This window comes from Microchirus variegatus (assembly GCF_963457635.1).
Source record: "Microchirus variegatus genome assembly, chromosome: 6".
Lineage (NCBI taxonomy): Eukaryota > Metazoa > Chordata > Actinopteri > Pleuronectiformes > Soleidae > Microchirus > Microchirus variegatus.
This window is the reverse complement of record NC_139807.1, coordinates 26,917,205-26,941,779: the sequence shown is the minus strand read 5'-3', so window position 1 is coordinate 26,941,779 and position 24,575 is coordinate 26,917,205. Positions and strand designations below refer to the sequence as shown.

The following is a 24,575-nucleotide window of genomic DNA, read 5'->3' as shown; positions in this document are numbered from 1 at the left end:
CGTGGTTAACTTTTGTTGACAGTTGGGTGGTGTTGCACATCTTATATGGTGCTTTGTTAGAGATCTTGTGGGGCCATTGGTATCCTGTGATTTTGCATAGGTGTTTCCGATGACATGCATCAAGTTTGTCCAATGCTGCCTTTGGCACTGCCCAGCTGTTGCAGTTGTATGGCATTATGGAGACACAAGTTGCGTTGTATATTTGCAGCTTTTTTGCTGGAGGAATCTTTGATCTACGGCTCCACAGTTTCCAGAACGATTGGAAGGTGATGTTAGCCATGATGCAGCGTGCACATCAGAGCAGGTAGAGAAGGCCATGGCCCTCAGAATATTTATTTTATGAATATATGTTTCCTCTAATCTCTGATGACATTATAGCACTTTCAACACCTTTCTTACACACCTTTAAATAAAAGTAACTTACAGACTAATGCTTTACTTCCATCATGTTGTACGTAGGTGACAATTTAATACAGTTTATCAGTCAAAGCAGGATCAATAATATGGACTCGTTTTACTTGACTGAGGAAGCCATGTTCACCCCTGACCGTAAAGCTGTTAAAGTAGGGGGAGATTAACGTTGTTCTTTTCTTTTTTTATTATTATTTCTTTTACAGCACTGGCTTATTAGTTTTGGGAGTTTGGGATTTGTGTCCAGGGTCTGCGTAAAAAAGTCATTAAGAGAGCTTTGGTACCAGCTGAAAACAGCAGGTTCTACTTTGGTTGAGGACACTGAAAACACCACTAAGGGCCATCATTGTGGTTTTTTTTTTTGTTTAATCTGCTGAGTGGAACATTTCAAGCCAGAAAAGCCATTTTCTCCATTAACCTTTAAAACTGGTACAGTTGAGCTGCTCTGAGACTGGATTAAGATGATGATGATGATGATGATGATGATGATCCTGGTGGCTTTTTACCAAAAGTGAGTGTTACTTCAAATATTTGAAGCAATACAGTGTAATAGACTTGACTCACGTTGATATAATTAGCGGGAAGAACAATCTAGAGTTTGTAATTGCTGTGGAAACACGTGGAACCCTGCCATGATTTAGAAGCTTCTAAAGTGCATTGATCCTCGTCTCGTCTCCTCTTTGTGGTGAGGTTGTTCTCTGAGGTCGTGCACTCACCACTATTCACATAGGCCTATAATGATGTCTTCATTAATGGGCAGGGAAACATTCCCTCTAAGGCTTTACCGATTCTTTGGAAGCCAATATTAAGAGCAACTTTGCAGGTTATTTTGGTTGTGAAACAAACAAAAACAGGTTGCCAGTTTTGATTTATTTGTTTTAGCTGTGATAATTAGTTACACATTTACACAATTTTACATTCTATTTATTTTAATCTGTGATTAATGTTTCCATTACAGGTCAATCAAGTGTTTTTACAGGCGTACAGCAGGAGCAGGACAAACACCAGCGAGATTTTTCACAACCTGGAATTCTAATGGCTTCTAACTTGACGATCACTTAATCAAACACAGACGATTCAATTATTCATTAGACTCATCGATAATGAATGCATTAGCTGCACTAAAATGCAAGTTATGGGAAAATAGTTCCAGTTTCTCTGTTAAAATGATTGAATACGTATTAAGGCATAATAAGTAACCAAAGTTTGGTGCGTGTGCGCAGTAAATTCATCTTAAATCATAAGAATGTGACTTGTTTTTTTTTTTTATTGTTATCCACTATAATAAATGCAAATACTCGCTGTGCAGTATTGGACATGGCCACATGGTGTCCTAACCTTTAGTTTCGGCTCCTCTTTTATTATTCTTTATTTTTGTATTAATCTTAATCTGTTGAGTGATATTGTCATCATCATCTCCACGGTTGCCATTTTTGCAGACAATTTCAACAATGCACACATCAAAACACACCCTAAATATCTAGTCCATACTGTACATATCCTGGAAACTGTCTATAATGTACATTATACATTCTATTTTAACTTTTTTTTTTAGTCTTCCAAATTCCAATAGTTTTAAAACTTTTTATGCCGATTATTTGCCCTTTTTGTGCCTTTGTTTTTTACCCATTGAAGATGAATGGAGGGCAGATCAAAGGTAGAAAAGCTTCTTATATCTAATGTGTCTGGTCGCTCTAACCTTCTGAATTTTTCACTCATTTTTAAAAATTAAAGGTGCCATATGTAAGAATGTGGCCAAAAACTGTTACTACACTCAAATTCAAAATACCGAGGTCTTTTAGGTTTCGTTTTCTCTGCCATTGTAGCTCAGAGGTTACTGGCAACCCGCTCAGCAGCTGAGACTGCAATGATTGGTAGACGGGGGTAGGTGGCGCCACATTTTGAAACATGATTTCAAAACATATTAAAACATATTTGCAGTCTGCAAAATATTTTTTTTAATGCAAATATTTTGGCTGTACTGTTGTTGGTGAGTTCAGTTTGTTATATGAACATTATTCCTGAGTCTGTGTGACATATTAGGAGGATTTTATGGCCAGTTGCTTTAGATTTATTACATAATGCACCTTTAATTCTCTGTAAAATTCTAATAGCTGCTGCATTTTAAGCACATTTGCCCATTTTGTGCCTTTGTTTTTACCCATTTACGATGAATGGAAGCAGATCAAAGGCAGGTACTCATTAATGACCATGCAAATAAATAAACTGACCGACACACATGGTGATATGACTTTTCATTTCAAACTCTCTCTCTCTCTCTTTCGCTCGCGCTCCATGTTTGCCGACATAAAAGAAAAAAAGAGAGCGAAAGAAAAGTGTCACTCCCCTTTAAGAGCGCCTGCTCCCCCTGTGGCAGCAGCACGGAGGAGCCCGGCCAGTGCAGCACAGTAAACGGTCACAATGAAAATATGATCCGTGTGTTTTCTACACACGTCCTGATCGGAACTCACTGACTGTGGTTCTGTTTGTGTTTGAATGGTCGCAGCGGTGCGGGATCACAGCGACATCTTCTCTCTCTCTCTCTCTCTCTCCTCCTCCTCCTCCACCAACACTATCTCGCTCTCTCTCTCTCTCTCTCTCTCTCTCTGAGAAGGTGAGGAGGCCTGTTATCACAACACCTCCGCCGCTATGAGGCGAATAACGGGAAAGACGAAGGACGAAACTTTGATCGAGCTGCAGAGCGCGGCGGATTGTGGAGGTAAATCAATTTTTATTTATTTCATAGAAAATACCCCCCACCCGTCATAAACCTTTAACGCTGTCATTGTTATTGTCACTCTGCCGCTTAATGGTTTAATCCTAATCCCAGGATGAAAGCTCAACTAAATGAAACCCCATCATTTCAGTCAATATACATCGCTAATAATCATATAAACAAAGCAACATATAATATATAATTTATAATTGGTTGCTTTGGGATTCGCTGTCATTTACTTTTTAAGTTTTGACTTGTCACTTTTCACCTCTGTGACGTCACACGTCAGGAGGGCGTGTATGGGGGGGCGGGGTCAACTCTGTCACTCACTCTACTGTATGTGCGTTATTATCCAGCAAGTTAACAGTGATCACGTGATTTTTTTTTTTTGGTTGTTTAGTCTGACGCATTATGAGGAATGTCCCTGACTGTGAGGGGGCAGTGACGTCACACTTGGCTGAACAGAGGCACATGTGTAGGGTCTGAGTTCAACTTGAGTCACAATTATCAAGACACAGTGTCTGTAAAATGTTTCTGATTTTGTTAGAAAAGAGGACAAAAGGTCGGCGACCTTGGGTGTCTTGAAAGGCGCCTTCAAATATAATTCATTATTATTTTTATTATTATTATTATTAATATGGAAAAGTATCCAAAGTATCGGTGAGTCCACAACACTGCAGTTACAAGTCCATGGTACAATATTGATATTGTGATGGTAACATAGCTCTGAGTAGCTCCACCCATTCATGGCGAATCAATCACTTCTGTTTTCTCAGTAAAGATCAAGATGTATAATCATTTATGGTAACATTAGCTGTTGACTAGGGATGGATATATCAGATGGAATAACCTCATGCATGATATTTGACAAAACTGCCCTTCATTTTGGCGTTGGTCCTGGTCCTCTGTGACATATTAGGAGGATTCTATGGCCAGTTGCTTTAGATTTATTACATAATGCACCTTTAACTCCAGTCTTTGGATCCTAATTCATTTCATATATTGTATTTGTCGTGTCAAAAATGATGGATTCCAGATTGGATTTTCAGCTACTGGACGTCTTCCCATTCCTCATAACAGGATATACAAAAATAAGAATTAGCTGTGTTCATATAATTAGCTCTCAGTCTCAGCAGACAGTCACAGGTCCACAGCAGAATCACACACTTTTGTTCATGACATCATGACACTGACAATAAAAGTTATATATATGTATATATTTTAAATATACATATATATATATATTCGTATATGTTCTCCAGTAGTCAGGGACTTTCATCTTCTCTGTTGTCCATATCCATATCTTGCCTGAGAGAGTGAGGCTTTACTTAACGGCAAACCACTTTCACTCTGTGGTTTCAAACGCTCACAGATACGCTTTTAAACATGATAGAAGTAAATAGGTTCAACATCATTTGCCGTGACAGCAGAACATAAGTTAAACGGGACAGTTCCCGCACACTTTCTAAGATGTCATTCCTGTAATGGAGGGCTGTGGTCTTTTAAGACTCGCATTATGTCTCCCTGTTGATGAAGATGACAACAACCTACAGTAGCTGAGAGCAGAGTTTGCACATAATGTCTTCTGACATTGTTTGGACAGCTCCTGTTTCTCGGCAAAAACGACATACTGTGTTCTCACTAAATGTTTAAAGCGGACCTAGAGTGGTCCTGTTGCACATATATGTTAGTTATGGAGGTCTATTTACATACATTAACTTGTTTTTATGGTCAAAAACCTCCTAGTTGCTGTAAACGAGCCGATTGAAATCCTCTTTTCTGACGCTGTTTCTGAGTCACAATATTTCAGAGCGAGCTCTCACCCCCAGAAGACAGAGTCTTGTGATTGGCCAATACTATTCAGCACATCCGCTCTCAGAAGTGCAGCTCCCCCCTCTGGAACGGTGGATGAACTGCTCCTCATTATCAAAACATTGTTTTAACAATGTTTAAAAATAGCTTCTTCACGACTCCCCGCCGCAGTCCCTTTTATGACTTTGACCCGGAGTCAGAAGACACTGTCGCTCGTGAATCACCTCCACAACGGACGTTATTCTTCTTCTGCGGTTCAATGTACGCAACCGGATGTGCCCGGGCACTGCTGTTCAGGAGAACCGGTGTTTACGTAACCGGACCTGGTTTTTTCAGAGATCTCACTGAGCCCGAGATTACAATAAAACATAGCGTTCTCAGCAGTGGCTGAAATGTTTGTTTAGAACCTTCAGGGCTTCTTAAACAAGGTAATGACGCAGATACACACTAAAAAACAGCTAACATTTGAACTTCCGGTCTAGGTCCGCTTTAAAACTAAGCAATGACATTAATCACACGGGGGGACATTTTGGTTCACTACAAAGAAATAACTAAATAAAGAGAATAAACTACATGTAACTGTATCTAGGGAAGGCATGAGTCATTTATTGGATTGCAAAAGAGATAAACCATTTGACGTTGTGGATTCTTTTACAGGTATAACATAACATAGACAGCCCTAATGATGTGGTCAGAAGACAATATACTGCACTCTGTACCTTCTGGAGGATTTATTAGTTTCAAAAAAGAATATAGATCCCTTTGGTTCACTTCAATGATCGTAGAATACGTTTCTGACAATATTGCTCTGGCTGTTTCTGTCTTTTGGGGAACGAGTAGTTGAAAGAAACACTAGAGTTCTGATGTCCCCGAAATTGAAATAATATGTCTCTTTTTTTTCTATTTAACCCACCTAATTGACATTTTACGTTGTAAAAAAGCCCACGTCATCAAATCTCCAGTAGATTCATTAGCACTGAAGTCTTGAGATATCTTGGAAAAACAAGTAACAGTCAAAACCCAATATAAATACTAGACCGCTCAGTTGCAACGGTCCTTATCTCTGGAAGCCTCCATGTCGGAATGCACTGGGACAGTGTGTTGTGGCTGTGATAAGAGCAGCGCTGCAGTTTACGTAGAACTCGTCCTTGTCCCATTTCCACTGGCCGAAAACCTCTATCGCTTTGAACTGCATTTATGGAAATGCAAGACATGGGTGAGCATGCTAATTTCTTGACACATTCTGGAGCTTCTTTTAGCATAACGCGCTGACATGCATTCGTATTACGGTGCCGTGACCTTTAATCATCTCCTTGCTTCGTATTGCTATCGCCTCAAAATCGTTCACTTCCCATTGAGTTTGAACAAGGGACAGGATTAAAAGATAGTGTGGTCTGTATTCACAGAATAGACCAACCACGCACAATAGACGCTAAGAGGCGAACGGAGATGAATTTGGTCCTGAAATGTCTTTATTATTCATTCATTTATTTATTGCCTCAATTGATGATTTAATATACACCAAAGTCCACATGTCGGATTTAAAGACCTGTACAGTAAAAGCTTGTCCAACATATTGTTTCGCTAATTTATTGGCTGATATTGGCTACCACAGACGAAATGTTGTACAGATCAGTAGACCATTTACCACAGACAGACAGACAGACAGATAAAGATATTGTGGGTATTGAGTCTCTTAATTATTTGTGAAATGATATGGCATATAACATGCAATAAGCCAATCCATATCCGATAAAGAGGAAACGCATCTGCACTGTGCGCTAAGTGGAAATGCACGAGCAAACTATAAGGGGCTGTCACACATAGCATCAATAAACCTGTGAAAAATGCACAGAATAAGCCAGTATTCTTGTCTAAGGCACACTCCTGTTATATATATCAAATGTTGTCACTAAGCAACAAAAACCGGGGAGCTGCAGATGTGACGATGTGATGTTGCTGCAGCAGCTTCTATGATCAACAGCAGTGGGGACTTCAATGCAAAGGACTCAAGATCTTTTCACTTTGTAGACCCATTATTGTGTTAATCAATTAGTTGTTATTAAGACACATGGTTGTTTGTCTTGGGGGGGGCTGTAGGATAATGGACTGTGCTCGGTTTGGCAAAAGCTTTGTTCAGGCTCTTATCAGGACAGACCTTCAGCCACATGTGAAAGGGAAAATGGAGAGAGAGAAGAGGAAGGTGTCTGTCTTCACCTCTCTCTCTGTGTGTGTGTGTGTGTGTGTGTGTGCATGCAGGTGGGCAAACATGATTTATAAAAAGAATCATGATTGATGACAGACTACTGGGTGAACACCAGATTTCACTGGATGGTTGTCTACATCCAATACAACATAAAATACAACATAAAAAAAAGCTACTGTCAGTATAGACACATACCGACACACAGGAACAATTATTGCCGATGTCAATTGCTGATCTACATGTTGGCTCAGTGACATCATTCTCTCAGGACAGTAAATCCAGAAGAAACCTTCTGAGAATGTATGTCGTCATACTTTATCAACAAAGAGACAGTGGAGCCTAGCACGATGGATAAAGTTACTGAGATGTTTAAAAATGGTCTTTTCCTAAACAGAAAATGAATTGATTCAACCAAATAATAGCTTCAGAAAGGTAAGAAACTATAGTTTCAAACCTGCAGTGCTTAACTTTTGGCAACTTTCAGTTATACGGTTTCAGAAGTCTGGTTTCAGTCATACTTTCAACCTCACTGGCGTAGTGTTACTGTCATAAATCACTTCCCGTGTGCAGAGCTGTACTGCTGCCAGGCAACACAAGATCCAAACCCTGCTAAACTGATGAATACTGAGAGGGTCAAGTGGAGCTGATTGTGTGAACTCATTAAACAATGGTTTGAAAGTAATGGACATTTGCTTAAAGCTCACATAGAGTGGTCCTGTTGCACATATATGTTAGTTATGGAGGTCTACTTACATACATTAACTTGTTTTTTGGTCAAAAACCTCCTAGTTGCTGTAAATGAGCCGATAGAAATCCTCTTTTCTGACGCTGTTCCCCAGCCACGATATTTCAGACTCAACTCTCTCACCCAGAAGACAAACTGTGTTGTGATTGGCCAGCCAGCGTAGAAGCTTCCCGTCTTGTGATTGGCCAGTACCCGGAAGTGACATAGTCAGCACACCCGCTCTCAGAAGCACAGCTCCCCCCTCTGGAACGGTGGATGCACTGCTACTTATTATCAAAACATTGTTTTAACAATGTTTAAAAATAGCTTCTTCACGACTCCCCGCCGCAGTCCCTTTTATGACTTTCACCCGGAGTCAGACCCAGAGTCAGAAGACTCTGCAGACTCTCTTCAGCAGTGGCTGAACTTCTTAAACAAGGTAATGACGCAGATTCACACTAAAAAACAGCGTTAATTGGAACTTCCGGTCTAGGACTCTGTCTTCTGGGTGAGAGAGTTGAGTCTCAAATCTCGCGGCTGGGAAACACCGTCAGAAAAGGGGATTTACATCGGCTCGTTTACAGCAACTAGGAGGTTTTTGACCTTAAAAACAAGTTAATGTATGTAAGTAGACCTCCATAACTAACATATATGTGCAACAGGACCACTCTATGTCCACTTTAATGCACATTAATGCATGACACATTTCCACGACTGAAATGTGTCTTGACTGAATGAGTCTCTAAAGTAATGCTAAACTTTAAAAACAGAGACACACACATGCAGTACACACGGGTACGCTGCTTATTTGTAGCGCCGCTCTTTTTGTTTAATAAACAGACCGCGAAGCTTGCCACTTTCTCTGCCATCTGAAAACACAGTCAAAGTTGTTTTTTTTTAGCTGTGGAGCCCTGAAGAGAATTCAGCTCGTATTTTAAGGACTTTGCTTTCATTTAAGGTGACTTATCTCTGCTCTCCGCGGCCTCATCGGCGAAGTCAGACATAAAACAGAGCCAAAGGGTTGCTATGGAAACAGTTCTTATAATTTCATTACCCCCTCCCCTCCTCCCTTTCGATCGAAGCATGAAACCGAATGAGATATGGAAACCCAAGTTTCCCTCTCAGCAAACAAGGAGATGCTGGCAGTACAACATTGTTTGTGTTTGTACCAGATCATGTGTTTTCTTTTGAGGCTAAAATAAAACATTCTGGTCTTTGTTTACAACGATGATCTTTGGGCGCCTTTTTCTTTTTTGTTTTATGTCTACACGTACATGTAGCACTAAAAGAAAGGCTAAAAGAAATGTCCTTGCAGGCCGATGTTTTATGTATGAGCTGCTGATCGAGTGACTGTGCCCGAAGGAGCTATATTTATATATATATCGGTCACTGTTGCCTCATATAATAACAGTACATGACAGATATGAGGATAATACAGTGAATGCTAATCTGCATTTTAAATATATTCTGTTGTTTTTGTATGAAGATAATGCAGTCTGCATGGTCTGTGCTCTGCACGTGACCTCTTGTGTATAAGTCTGTGGTATTTTTATATCACTCGATGCTTCCTGGGATTGTCAGGGGAAAAAAAATCCCCACAGGGAATAACATATAAGAGAGGAAATGATCTGACAAAACATCAACACAACACACCAAAAACCCTCATTGTGTATGCACTACGGTCTTCGTTCTCCTGAAGGTTACAGCTTAGAAATGTCAAAAAACAAGGTCACAGCTACTGCATATGATTATGATTGTTTATAAGTAAAACCTTTCAATAAATCCACATCTTTTCAAGTTGTCAGTCCATATTTGTAAGTCATTCTCATGACCACAATTATCTCTGGAGCACCCAAGTGGGAATTTCTCCAAATTTGGCACAAATGTTCATGAGAACTTAGGAGATCCATGGTCATAACTAAATGAGATACTGATACTGAGATGAAATCATGTGGTGGAATAATTGATGAACATTAATTGTGAATTTGTTGTCCATGCCTCGTGTTTTTCACTCCACGGCTCTTAATGCGTACTTGAGTGAAGCAGTTTTTAGAACGTTTTCCCTCGGCAGGAAACTTGCTAAAAAGATAGAGCGGTTGTCTTGTCATAGAGCGCCCAGGGTTCAAGCTCAGGATGTTGGTGTTGTGATGCACAGCACATCTGTATGGTGCATGTGTTTTGGTATGAAATGTCATAGTTCAGTTCTTTATATAAATGTGAGTATGTGCCATTGTTTGACTAAATCACTTTTTTCTTCAGCTACACTACTGTTCAAAAGTTTGGGGTCACTTAGAAATGTCCTTATTTTTGAAGGAAAAGCACTTTTTTTTTCAACGAATATAACATTAAATGAATCATAAACACACTCTATACATTGTTAATGTGGTAAACGACTATTCTAGCTGCAAACGTCTGGTTTTTAATGGAATATGTACATAGGTGTATAGAGGCCCATTTCCAGTGTTCTAATGGTACAGTGTGTTTTCTAATCGCGTTAGAAGACTATTGGATGATTAGAAAACCCTTGTGCAATGATGTTAGCACAGCTGAAATCAGATTTGCTCAAAGCAAAATGATTATTTTGAATAAAAATCATTATTTCTAATCTTGTCAATGTCTTGACTACATTTTCTATTTATTTTGCAACTCTTTTGATGAATAAAAGTGTGCCTTTCAAGGGAATACACAACAAAATTGTGTAGAGTGACCCCAAACATTTGAACGGTAGTGTATATTGTGGATGACTTACACATTCATGTGTCTGCAAGGATGTGGGTTTTTTTGCACAGTGTAATAACACACAGGGGAGAGAGAGATGTCACTTCCTTTGTGAAAGGTTGTCGTAATTCCAGGCTGTGGTCTGCACTTGTGATCGGAGGCAAAAACTTGTTTTTAGTTTTTAGTCAAATAAAAAGGTCTGTCTGAACTGAGGGTCTTGCCTTTAGCAAGATCTAAACAGCAAGAGCGAAAAAGAAACCTTCAGCCATAATGAAACATCCACATGTGTAGTAAATCCTAAAGCAAATTATGATTAGTACTGCTGCTTGTTTAGATATAAATAGAAGCTAACATGTTCTGTTTTCCCTGGTGAGTCTCTTCGTCGCTGGACTCTCGTTTTACTGATGGATATCACAGTCCGGCGTGTCTCAACACTTAATAACCCTGCGTGTTTACCTACACTTTTAACACCACCTCCTTTAATATCTGTCATATCTGTCCCTGAAAGATGGCCTTGCAGTGTTGACTGTGTTCGGGATAAACCTGCACTCAGGTATGGGCAGATCGGAGGCTCTGTGTGTGCTGCCTGTCTGTCCGTGTTCACATCATCATACTCATCTGCTCCTTCTCTTTTCAGCCGTCCGGTCTCGTCTTATATCAGTGCTGAAGTCACATTTTGCCTGTTGCTATAATCACACCCAGACGTCTGTGTGTCTGTGTGTCTGTTTCAGCTCCTGGTTATAGCAGAGCCTGCAGGCTCCTGGTTAGTTGTTGTGCTGTGTTCCTGCACTTGATGCATGCACTTGTACAGCGTAGCATGTGCTCATGGGTAAAGTTTCATTGAGATGGAACTTTATTTTATCCATAAGCAGTTGTGACTGCAGTCGATGAAGGGTTCATTCATCAATATAGAGAACTGTATCCACACTAATGTGGCTCATACACGTGCAGCATGCAAGTGGTGTAAAGTAGTAGCAACAAGCTATTTTGATGAGTAACTTTATCGTGGTTTATAGGGATTTTGTGGAGTAAAAAGTTCAATATTTTTGATCTGAAACAATAAAATGTACCCTACCGCTCAAAAGTTTGGAGTCATCTATATATTTTTTGTGTGTTTTCCATTAAAAGTCACACTTTTATTAATCAAAATAGTTGCAAAATGAATAGAAAATATAGTCAAGGCATTGACTAGATTAGAAATAATGATTTTTATTCAAAATAATAATGTTGCTTTCGTCAAAGAACCAGCAAAACTGATTTCAGCTGTGCCAACATCATTGCACAAGGGTTTTCGAGGGTTTTCTCATCATCCAATAGCCTTCTAACGCGATTCGCAAGCACAATGCACCATTAGAACACTGGAAATGGATATACACCTATGTACATATTACATAAAAACCAGATGTTTGCAGCTAGAATAGTCGTTTACCACGTTAACAATGTATAGAGTGTATTTCTGATTCATTTAATGTTATATTCATTGAAAAAAAAGAGCTTTTCCTTAAAAAATAAGGACATTTCTAAGTGACCCCAAACTTTTGAACGGTAGTGTACATTGGAAATAAAATGTAAAACACATTGGTTAAGGGTCATTCCACCACTGCTGGTGCACATGTGCTTTTAAGTATCAGAAGTGTATGGCATGTTTACACTGTCTCCATTCTGAAGAATATGCATTATGTATTATGCTTGTGTGGGTAAATGGATGCGTGTGTAGCTGTCACAGTTTCAAGTACCAGATGTCACTTCAGATCAAGACGTCCTTGTCTCCAGCTTGTTTTGATGGTTCACTCTGGGATACAGTGAAACCCCGCCCCTCCCCCTCCTGACCAGACTAGGAGATTCATTTTGAGTTTAAGCTCCTGGTCTAAGATGTTATTACATTATTGCCCAACCCTACTGCAGAGGCCTTCACAGACACTCAGTAAAGAGGATGGGAACCTCTTCAGAGTGCAGTGATTTAGGTTTAGGATCGATGCAGCTCAGCTAGAGTGAGGCTTTTTTGTATCAAGAGAAATTGCACAGCTCCTTCTGTGTCTTTTCTCCACATGATCCACACACACACACACAGGCCTCTGGGAATCCATATATTGACCTCGAGGGGCTGCCTGTTCTGATATACAGTACAGGCCTATCTCTGGGGGGAAGGGCTTTTAATAACTCCTCATTGGCCTTCAGTGCTCAAACGTGGAGCAGTGAAGTGGATCTGGTCTCAAGTGACTTGGATATCTTATCTTATCTATCTTTTCTAACTGCACGGTCAATATAATTTAGGGCGATTATTGCTGATTTTTTCATAAGCGACAACCGGTGGTGTCAAGATTCATGATTTGACCATGTTGACATTTTTGCAACCACAAGTGCACGGACATCGTTACCACAGTATCCGTCCTTCTCTAGCAAACTGTAGGACGAGGCCCATTTTTTATTTATGGTCTATGGTTTTTACTGCACCGGAGTTTCTTTACGAGAACTTTAGGATGCAGTCTTTTTTGGAGCTTTGCCCAGAATGAAAGTCATCATACATCAGTCTTTTTTTTTGGAACTCTATCCCTTGTGAGTCCCCCAACTACAGAAAAAACTGGGTAAATTACAGAACAACAATCACTGGAACACAGGCTCTGGCAACATGATGTGTACACTCCACCGAGTGTTTTACTATCTACTAAGCCTAATCTTTATTCAGGACACTAGTAAGGATTTTTGGAGTAGGAATCTTGATTAAAACATGTCACATGACACCCTGTGTCTCACTGTAAGACGACAGATCAGCAAAGAGAAAAACACTCATTGGACTTTGACATTACTGTGTGTGCAGTGCAGTGATCAGCAGCTGACCATTTTGTCCATTAGTTGGCTTAAAATTGTCACTTTGAATTAGAGCCCAGTAGAGGAGAATGTCATGTGACACTAGGCTGCTTTGACTTAAAATAAATGGTGTGTGAGCTTTACTTTCAAGTGAGTTGTAACTGAACGGTACTTCGTGGATATACACGTCCACAGTGGATATTTTTTGTGCCATTTGCTGCATATTTCTACATGTATGACCTCTTGTCTTTGTTTATTTGTTTCACTGTGGACGTATATATAGCTCACTGCTGGCTTCTGTTTGCTCAAGCCGGGCTCTGATTCGTGGCTGCGCACAGTTGGAGAAAGGCCAAACGCGAGAGACCGAGAAAGGAAAAGGAGGAGGGGGAGAGAAAAAAAAGCTGCCAAGTAGGAACAAATAAACTCATCTGCACAGTCACAGATGCTTCCCACGAGCCCGATGGAAAGCTCACACCACGCCATTTGTCCCTTTATCCTTCAGGGATTCATATGATCTCACTGCCATGCTATATTAACATACCTCTCGAGTGAGCCCACTTAGAAACACCACAGTCCTTCTCTCATTGGCTCACGCCGTTGCCTGTCAGATAACTGTCTAATCGGCAGCAGCGTGCCTGGTCTGCAGCAGAAGAAGGCTGGAGATCTTTGTCTCCTTTGTTCTGCTCCATCCTGATCCTGGGGGAGGTTGGACTTCTGATACAGCAGCTACTCCATCCACTGCTCCCAGTCCCTCCCCCTCTCTCTCTCTCTCTCTCTCTCTTGTGGTCTCCATGCACGTTCCAGCCCCCCCCCCCCCCCCCACACACACACACAGGAAGTGTGGCTTTCCCACCATTCAGTAATAACAGGGGGGAGCAAAGCAGTGCTACATGAGCACATTCTGTCTGCCAGAGTCTGCCATGAAGGGGGAGAAAGAGAGAGGGAGTGCAGGAATGTCAGTGTGTTACGGAGGATGAGTGTGTGTGTATGATTATTGCCATTGGCCATGGTGTTTCCTTCTCAGCTTTTACCAATATGTCCAGACTCTGCATCTGCATTTCAACAAACATTGTGCTATTGTTATTGCTATTGTCCAAGTCGGCACTGCACACATTCGTGTACATTTGCACATGCATGATGGGTGTATTTCTTTTTCCAGATGAAAACAACGGAAATGGCGTCAGTTCTTCATCTGAGAGAGAGACACTGCCTGGACATACAGAAGTAAGTCACGGCCCATTCACTGGTCCTAAAAACCAGTCTGATCCTGGGATTAATTGGGTTTTTCCCACCAGTGAGAACTTAAGACTTGCATGAAAACACTACTTTCTTTGTGTGCTCTGTTTTGCCATCAGCAAAAATCACTGTCAATTTACCTAATCCCTATATTGCATGTTTTTGGACTGTGGGAGGAAGCCAGAGAAAACCCATGCACACACAGGGAGAACATGCAAACTCCATGCAGAATGCTAACCACCACTACACCAACCGTGTGGCCCCTTTGAAGCTGTCCTTACTTTTTTCAATCTTGGGACAGCACTCAATATAATTTAATTCATGAATCAGATCATTAAAATCATTTATTCCCAATGACTGGGGCAGGACCCAAAGGTGGGTCATGGTAGATATTTTGGTAATTCAATTCAATAATTATATTGTGGTTGGGTCATGCTAGTTTGCCATCGTTGATAAGTGGGTCCCCATACAGGCAGATTGGGAAACACAGATTTAAATGACTGGTTTAAAAGATGCAAAATAGTAACCAACGTAATATATTCACCTGGGTTTAAAAATCACTGGTGTACCTGCTAATCTCAGCATGAAAGAGGCTTTACTGTCCACATGAAGCTACGGCTAGCATGTAGCCTGGGTTAGCATAAAGGCTGGAAACAGCTAGACTGACATTATATCAACACAGTCAAAAAAAACCATTGGTTTGGTTTACTTTACTGCTAGTTGTGGATAAATATTAACTGGAGCAACATCATACTGTCAACATACCTCAAATAAGATGATAAGCCTTGATAGTTCAGGTTTTTAAAGTGTGGTTATATGAATTATTGACTCATTGTCAGCACTGACTTTACCAAGTGTGCCGTCTTCACTGAGAATCAGACGGGATGGGGGCGTACCTATGTTCCCCGGGTCCTATGTTCCCCGTTTTTCCCCAAAAAAGTCCTATGTTTTCTTTTTTAGAAAAAGGGTCCTATGTTCCCTACTTTCACCCAAAAGGACCCAGTTAGCCCTAACCCTAACCCATAGGGCCTTTTTTTTTTTAAAAAGGTCCTATGTTCCAAACCAGGAAACTCCCTCTCTCTGTAACCCTAACACTAACCCTTACTCTACCCACCCTAACCTACCCCAACCCTTTACCCTGGAGCTCCACACCTAGGCTTCCACAAAGTGGGGAACATAGGACCATTCTTGGGAAAAACGGGGAACATAGGACCCGGGGAACATAGGTACGACCCCTAGTTGATGTACTTTTTCAGAGCTTGTTATCTTTGCTTTGTAGCCAAAATATTGCCTCGATTTTGTGTGATTTTTGTGGATTTGTTCACTGGTCTGTAGTTGACTCGCCGCTCTCGATGCTGAGTCACAAGACCTCTATGTATCAAAGAGCTCCTCTCATTCCTCACACAGTAACACTCACACAGGAGCCTGACAGTCTGCTGATTTTCCAGTGATACAGCGAGACCATCAAGCAGATGGTTTATTCATCACAACTCATTACACCGAATAAATTAAGTTTCTATTGTGTGTGACTTATGTGTTCGGTGCAAGAAAGGAACACTTTCTTTCCTGAATGAATTAGCCTGATGAAAACATAACATGATTAAGTAACTAATGAGCACTTTGGGGATTGGGAGATAAGCTGGGTAAAAAATAAGGACACAATCTCTCAATCTAGCAGAAAAAGTAGACTTTAAATGTCATAGTTTTGTAATGTTTGGGATGTGTTTACCGACAAATTCAATATGTGTGTTCATATACGTGTATAATCAATTTAAAATACACATTGTTATGTTTTTGTAACATTAGAATAAACTCTTAAAGTGTACTTTAGTCAAGGGCCTTGCTTCTCGGGCCTCCGATTATAAATGGCCTGACTCTATGGGACCCTCACAAGCTGATGGACAGTTTGAAGCACTTGTTGACAGGAGGTGGAGCTGGAGATATAGAAGTCATTTTTGTGAAAGTGACCAGGGTGGACAGGATTAGAAATGAGCATATTCGAGGGACAGCTCACGTTGAATGCTCTGTAATATAATCAGTAATAAATAAATGAAAATAATTGTTTTCTAAAGGTTTACATGTGTAAAATTCCAAGCCTTTAAATAAAGACACACACAGTGAACGACAGATTCCTTCCGATTTATTTTGTCCGCTGTTGTGACAGAACAAAAAGAGGAAATGACGGCTAAAATGAAGCAAATCCCTCTCTCTGTTTCCACAGCAACCAGAAGAACTGAAATAATATTTAAAATCAAAATATTAATTTCAAAAAAACTGAATTATAAGTTGTGTTGTTCTTTATAAGAATTGAACCCATGACATCAGAAGTTCACAGCAGTGTTTGTGTTCACTGAGCTACCTGCTCTTACACTTCTTCAGGTTTTCTTTTGACTGTTTTTACATGAAATCTTCAACTTCACTTCATTGTAGGACTTGAACTCACAACCGCAGACATACGAGTCTTACTTTTACAGGATGAGTTATTTTTACTGAGATGTTAAATTACTCTTTCTCGGTGACTTTAAATTCACAGATACAAGTCATCTTCTGGTGGACTGAGCCACTTTCAATCTTCATTTTGGATGTTGGATTTAAAATTTTGGATTGAAGACAGTGGCTGAAATATAATTATATAATCACAGTCTGGTGACTTCGACCCAACTACAACCTAACATTGTATTACAGCATCTTCTTTTAGATTAATTAACAAAAACAATGAAAACTCCCATATACTGCATGATTAAAAATCCCAAATCTTTATCCAGATCACCACCAAAATTCTATTTTCTCCTTAGACCAGGGGTTCTCAAAGTTTTGATACCTGAGGGCCAATTTAGAAACCCAACATTGGACTGAGGGCCGCCAAAGGAAAAAAAAACTGAAATAAATCCCATTTGTAATCATTTTAATGACCAGATTGCAGTTCTACAGTTTAGCGTTAAGTAATATAAGCTTTAATATAATGTAATTTAAGCATTAATATAATAACGCTCTATAATTTACTGGGTAATTACCCAGTATTTTGGCCATTGTTCTTACCTTCTAATTACAGGTTAATACCAAGTAACACATTTCTGTTACCATATATTTACTGGGTAAATAGCTTGTAATTGGGGGCTGTAGCTACCTGCTTATTACCAGCTTATAACCCAATAATACACTAAAATTCACCATATAGAAACCAGGTAAATACCCAGTATTTTTGTTTACACTTATTGGTCTGTATCCAGTAATGTCCAATAAACATTTAACAAGCTTAGTAGCTCCTGGATTAAAACTATCAACTGTAATTCATTGCGGGCCGCCAGAAATGTTTCTGCGGGCCGCCATTGGCCCCCGGGCCGTACTTTTGAGAACCAATGCCTTAGACCATATATCCCCATAAAGTTCCAGCTAAATATGTCCTTTTGTTTTTGACTTATGCTCGTTTCAGTCGGTCAAATAAGACCGAAAACTTAACCAAATGTCTCAGACACTAATACTTATACTGGACATCTTGCCTGTCATAGTCCATTAAGTGAGTCATCAAGTCTCATGTCTCTGTAAAAACAAAAAAACAAAAAACAAAAAATTTAATTGTGTTGTTGGTCCTTTAGACGGACAAGCTGCAATCACACAAAGACACCGTCTTCTTCAGGGACGGAATTCGACGGATAGACTTTGTGTTGTCTTACGTGGACGACAAAGATGGAGAAAAGAAACAAGTAAGTGTGACAGATAAGACAATTTAAATTTTCTTGACGACTCAGTATTTTTTTTACAGTGTGGTCAGTGAACAACTGTGAGTTACGACACCATATATGTCCACAACAGGAATGTGTGCCACTGCAAAGAGGAAGTGAAATTCATATTTTCCATGAAAGTCTGAGGATATGAAGCAAAGTTTAGTATTTGCGAGATATTGGTATTAATTGACACAGGAATGTACTGTAGCTACATTTAATGGATATATATACACTATATACATGTATTTTATTCATGTCTCATCTAATCACTATTTGTTAGTAGTTCACTGCAGCATGTTGTACACACTTGTCAATGTACACACTCTATTTTCATTGACTGATGAAGAGATTATTTGAATGTGCTGGGTTTTAAATCCTACTTTTTGTTTGCTCACCCACAGGAAAGGAGGAGGGAGTTTGAGGCCAACTTGGCGAAAGCAGGTTTGGAGCTGGAGACTGAGGACAAATCAGTAAGAAATCCAGCCAAAGGGTGGTGCCACTGCCACCTGGTGGCTAACTTGCTCAGGCACATTATCTTTCCTGCATTAAAGTCTTAAAGGGGATGGTTCAGGATTAGACATGTTGAACTAAAGCTTAAAAAAAAGAAAAAACCTTATGCAGTTGCATTTAAGCACACAAAGTGTTTTTCTTCTCTTCTGTTTGTCTTTGCATCAGAACTCCAAAGATCGGAAGACGTATTTCTTGAAGATCCACGCTCCGTGGGACGTCCTGGCGACCTACGCCGACATCTTAAAGATTAAAGTTCCCTTCAAGAACAGCGACATCCCCCACGGGAAGGACGACCCGCTGCAGTGGCTCTCGCGTCCTTTCCGTCTGCCAGGTCACATAATGCGACCCCAAACGGACTATTTCACATATCCCTTCGACAAGAGCAAGACTGACTTCTTCCTCATGAAAGACAAAGCTTCCTTCTTTCCACCGTCCACAAGGAACAGGATCGTTAGTGTTGGATTTGTTGTCTTTTATTGAGTTTCTCTCTGCAGTTAAAAACAAACAATTCCAAATCCCTTAATCTCTCTTCTTGACGAATCCCTTTCCTTGTTGGTAGGTGTTCTACATCCTGGCCCGCTGTCCGTACTATGCGGAAGGACGGAAAGACAACGACAAGACCGGAATCAAGCGATTACTCAGCAACGGGACCTACACGGCGGCCTTCCCTCTTCATGATGTAAGACATGCGGAGGAAATATAGATATAAATATATACACTACCGTTCAAAAGTTTGGGGTCACCTATACAATTTTGTTGTGTTAACATCATTGCACAAGGGTTTTCTAATCATCCAATAGCCTTCGAACGTCATTAGCAAACACAATGTACCATTAGAACACTGGAAATGGGCCTCTATACACCTATGTACATATTCCATTAAAAACCAGACATTTGCAGCTAGAATAGTCGTTTACCACATTAACGATGTATAGAGTGGATTTCTGATTCATTTAATGTAATATTCATTGAAAAAAAGTGCTTTTCCTTCCATTTCTAAGTGACGCCAAACGTTTGAACCGTATTATATACAAAGTGTTTTAGATACCAACACTTAAACACTCCCACTCCCACCACAAACATTTTATTTACCCTTCATTGAAGACGGGGATTCCCGTGTCCTGCTTCTGTGTTCATCTGGATTTCTTTGCACATTAATATTCAACATGCAAGATTGATGTCATGGTGCATGTTAAGAGTAACCCACTTCCATATTAAGTATTTAGAAGTATTGACCACTGGATCTCACACAACCTTAATTCAACCTATGAAGGGTAACCTATTGTTATCCTTTGTGGTAATTTTTGAGGGCGTTAAGGTATAAAAAAAAAACTTTGCATGGAGGTCAGGTCTGGCGAAAATGCAATATTGGCATTGTTCCAGGACCCCCAAATCCCACCAAATTTCCCGAAACTTGGTGGGAAGATGTGACAGACCAAGACGAACAAAAAAGTCGACCGTAACCATAGCCTCAACTCAACAGGAAGTTGGCTATTTTGAATTCTGGCATCCATTTTGGCGATTTGCTATGACTACGTATATGAGCGAGACACAAAGGCGAAAAGTAGTTGAAGGGTTTTAACTAGGTGCTTACTAACATGCATATAAGTAGCATACTAGCCCTTAATTAGTAGCATGTATTAACACCTTATGTCGGCAAAATCTTAATTCATGTCGTTGTAGAGGTAGAATAGGGCTATGTAGAATAAGGTGTTAATACATGCTTAATGATTGCTAATAAAGCACTAGTATGCTACTTATATATGTTAGTAAGCACCTAGTTAATGTTGAATATGTGTTCCCTAATCTATCCAGTTTATAACTTAATTCATTCGTTTGAAATCCATTCATTTCATCCATTTCTCTCACACCATACTTGGTAATCACCAGAATTAAATTGGTATTACTGTAAATATTACTTCCGTACTTTCAAAATAATTACAATACTATATGTAATCTTCTCATATGTGTTTTAATGAGCCGCCAGCACTTTTTTTTTTTTTTCTTCTTCTCAGTGTCAATACTGGGAAAGGGCACCAAACGCTGAATGTGAGAGTGAGCGCTTCAGCTTGTACAACCACTGGGCCAGATTCCTCTGCTTTTACAAAGAGCAGCCTCTGAACCTCATCAGGTAATAAAAATTCCATTTCATCACAGTTCACAACGAAAGAGTCCGTCTGAGTTACTGAAGCTGTGTTTTCACTTCAGGAAATACTACGGAGAGAAGATCGGGATCTACTTCGCCTGGTTGGGCTTCTACACAGAGATGCTGTTCTTTGCAGCCGTCATGGGCGTCATTTGTTTCACATACGGCGTGCTCAGTTATGATGACAACGTATCGAGGTTAGTGCCACCAGAGGGTGTCAGAGAGCTTCTAATGTGATGCCCTAAAGTCAAGTCAAAGCACTTTTATATAGCACAATTTAAAAAAAAGGATGAGGTAAGGCAAAATAAGACAAATTAAGACAAAAGAAATCATTTATATGCATAGAAGAAGATGTTAAATGTCACAGCTGAGAATGTGACAGGAATAAACACCAAGTGTTAAACACCATCAATAGATAACAGGTAAATACTGGGGCAAGACTTAAATCTGGGTTTGTATTGATGTTCGTTGGGTTCATGGATCATTCCTTTACTTTTGTTATCAGTAATCGCTTGGTCAACTGTTTCATTCACTAGTTTATTCGTTTAAATGCACATACATTGCTTAATTGTTCTGATCGAGTGATAACTACGGTGGCTAATTTTATTAACTGGAAGAAAGTCTGAAAAATCGGAACATTTGAAAATCTTAAATTGATAATTAAAATAATTAAAATGGAATGGGTGTTTTTTTTTTTTTTTTTTTTTACTTTAAAGGGATAGTTCGGAATTTTGGACATAAGACCTATTTTCCAACTCAGCCGGTGTGATGGAGACGTCTGGAGACGTTTTCAAGAAATTTCATTCAGTTCTTCTAGTTGCCGAGTTCGCTGGTGCTATGGCTAGCGCAAGTCAATGGTACAAGTTAGCATGGCATTAAAAACACTCATACCGACTCCACAGTGCACACGAGGCAAATCAATTGTAACGGCAGACTATCGATGTACATATCTGTGTTGATAGAATAATATTGGAAACAAAACTTTTTTTTGATAAATACTCTCACATTTACATGTGATTCTATTCATTTCCTCTATTTCTCTTTTCAGTAAAGAAATCTGTGACGCTGCTATCGGAGGCAGCATCGTGATGTGTCCGCTGTGTGATAAAAAATGTCCTTTTTGGAAGCTCAACTCCACTTGTCTCTCGTCTTGGGTAAATCTCTTCACTTCCTGTGTTGTTTTGGCAGCCATTTTGAAACCCTGGTGTCACGTTAATGTTGACGATACTGCTGTGCGGCACTCTGATTTAAAACACACATGTAGTAACTAGGGCTGTAACGATATGCGAATCAAAATCGAAATCGCGATACTCAGAGCTACGAACCTGTCTCGCGGCGTGAGAAAACAAAATCGTGAAACGCCCTTTCTAACTCACTTATTTTTATTAGGGGTGTCAAATTATCGCTTTAATTGTGATTAATTCATTGTTAATTAACTTTAACAAACACAGACATGCTGCATACCCACAGAAAGGTCAGAAATTCAGCTAAAAGCTCATATAAACCATTCTTATGTTCACGAAAGACAGTTAAAACACCGATGGATCAAACCCGCAGGAGCGGAAAAAACCTGTTACAGCTCATAAAGCGGCACTGGAGCGTCAGCTTGATTATGTAAACAGCGGAGAACGAACAAGATTCACAGATCCAGCCCCAAAATAAGAGCAAAACAACAACTGACTTTCAAGAAATACAAGCGGAAATGTTGTCTTACCTTTGCTGTTTATCAAAACAAGTTATTTACACCGGAAAACAAAACTGCTTCTCATGAAGAACTACACTTCCCAGCATGCTTTGGGGACAAATCCCAGTCTGATTGATCATTTACTTTGTATTTTTAAACAGTATTATTTTGTTACAGAAAAGAGAGAAATCCTTGGTTATTTATTTATTTATGTTCAAATCTGTTTACAGTGTTCCAAAATATTGTTATTAAATGTTAAATTAAATTAAGTTGCTATAATAATTAAAATCGTGGAATGTATCGAATCGTGGGTCAAAAATCGTGATACGAATCGAATCGTGAGTTTGTGTATCGTCACAGCCCTAGTAGTAACGAGAAGCAGTTTTCCTGCGAATGATCACTGAATCGAACACAGTCGATAATGTGTGTCCTGCCGAGTCAGCAGTATGTCGGCATGTTCATGCCCAGCGTGTCTCTTCCCTGCGTTTCTCCTCTTAACCTTTCCCATATTCTCTCTCGCAGCAATCCCATCTGTTTGATAACGAGGGAACGGTATTCTTTGCCATATTTATGGGGATTTGGGGTAAGTGTCAATCTGTGCTGCCCTTAACATCCAACTTGCCCCTCCTCCTCCTCCTCCTCCTGTAAAGACAGATTTTTCACAGTTCAAGCCTTTTCACACTGCAGCAGCAGCAGCAGCATTTGCCCATAGCTGCTTGCCAGCACTATTATGTTGTTATGCACAAGCAGTTGGCCATCAGCGTCGGCCAAGAGGGCCTGGAAACTGGCATCATGTGCATCAGATTAAACAAGTTAAACAAGTATTAATGAGAGTCATAGCAAAACATTACACTTTAAAAAAAAAACATTTAGACGAAACAACAAAGTCTATGTTATGATACTGTCAAAATAAGAGTTGTCAACTGTTTTTGTCTCTTTTCCCCTCAAATCACCCTGGCAGTGACTCTGTTTCTGGAGTTCTGGAAGCGGCGTCAGGCCCGGCTAGAGTACGAGTGGGACTTGGTGGATTTTGAAGAGGAGCAGCAGCAGCTTCAGATCCGACCCGAGTTCGAGATCAGATGCACAACGAGGAGACTGAACAAGATCACTCAGGTGCTTTAGACGTTTTTACACTGAAACAAGTATAACCTTGCTCAATTTTTAAAAAATGATGTCCAGATATCACATCTAAAATATTTGAACTTCACAGAATCTAAATTGAGTTACTTCTTATTACCTGATTATGTTGATGTTAACAACTAGAGCTGCGACTAACAACTATTTTCGTAATGGATTCATCTGTCGATTGTTTTCCTCGATGAATTGTTTGGTCCATAAAATGTCAGAAAACATTAAAAAAAAAACGTTGATCAGTGTTTGTCAAACCTGAAATCAATTAATAATCGATTCAGCTCTATAAACAATAATACTGCACTTGACCCAACCTTAATTCTTTGCCTTGCTGCCAACCAGTGTGCGAAATACCCATTAACAATCGGGAGCTGACTTTCTTCTCAAAAACAAAAAGTATCTCGGAATGACTTGAAATGTACCATCATAATAGTCGTTATCATCCTGAACATGGATCCGTTGAAAATATTTGCATATCTCTTAAGGAATCATTTTAATAAATTTTTGAAAATCAGTACATGATCCATTTGCCCTGATGCACTTTGACAGTAAGCTGACTTTCTTCTCAAAAACAAAATGTATCTCGGAATTACTTGGAATTTACCATGATAATAGTCGTTATAGCCCTGAACAGGGATCCGTTGAAAATATTTACGTATCTCTTAAGAAATAATTTTAATGAATTTTTGAAAATCAGGACATGATCCATTTGTTGCACAATACTGTTTCACCACCCCAGGTGCCACGC

General features: G+C 39.7%; 1 protein-coding gene across 1 annotated transcript in view; it reads left to right on the top strand.

Annotated features, from left to right (window-relative positions):
* Nucleotides 1-3,060: 3,060 nt before the first annotated feature.
* The window catches only part of ano5b (anoctamin 5b), a gene marked incomplete at its 5' end in the record, with an annotated part of 29,678 nt that continues 8,163 nt past the window's right edge, over nucleotides 3,061-24,575 (top strand). Inside the window, 12 exons of the mRNA XM_083891721.1 lie at nucleotides 3,061-3,130; nucleotides 11,096-11,140; nucleotides 14,555-14,619; nucleotides 18,228-18,335; nucleotides 18,758-18,826; nucleotides 19,032-19,316; nucleotides 19,426-19,545; nucleotides 20,882-20,997; nucleotides 21,075-21,209; nucleotides 22,061-22,166; nucleotides 23,219-23,279; nucleotides 23,658-23,809. Coding sequence (XP_083747847.1) covers nucleotides 3,061-3,130; nucleotides 11,096-11,140; nucleotides 14,555-14,619; nucleotides 18,228-18,335; nucleotides 18,758-18,826; nucleotides 19,032-19,316; nucleotides 19,426-19,545; nucleotides 20,882-20,997; nucleotides 21,075-21,209; nucleotides 22,061-22,166; nucleotides 23,219-23,279; nucleotides 23,658-23,809 — 1,332 coding nt within the window. The remainder of the gene's footprint in view (nucleotides 3,131-11,095; nucleotides 11,141-14,554; nucleotides 14,620-18,227; nucleotides 18,336-18,757; nucleotides 18,827-19,031; nucleotides 19,317-19,425; nucleotides 19,546-20,881; nucleotides 20,998-21,074; nucleotides 21,210-22,060; nucleotides 22,167-23,218; nucleotides 23,280-23,657; nucleotides 23,810-24,575) is intronic.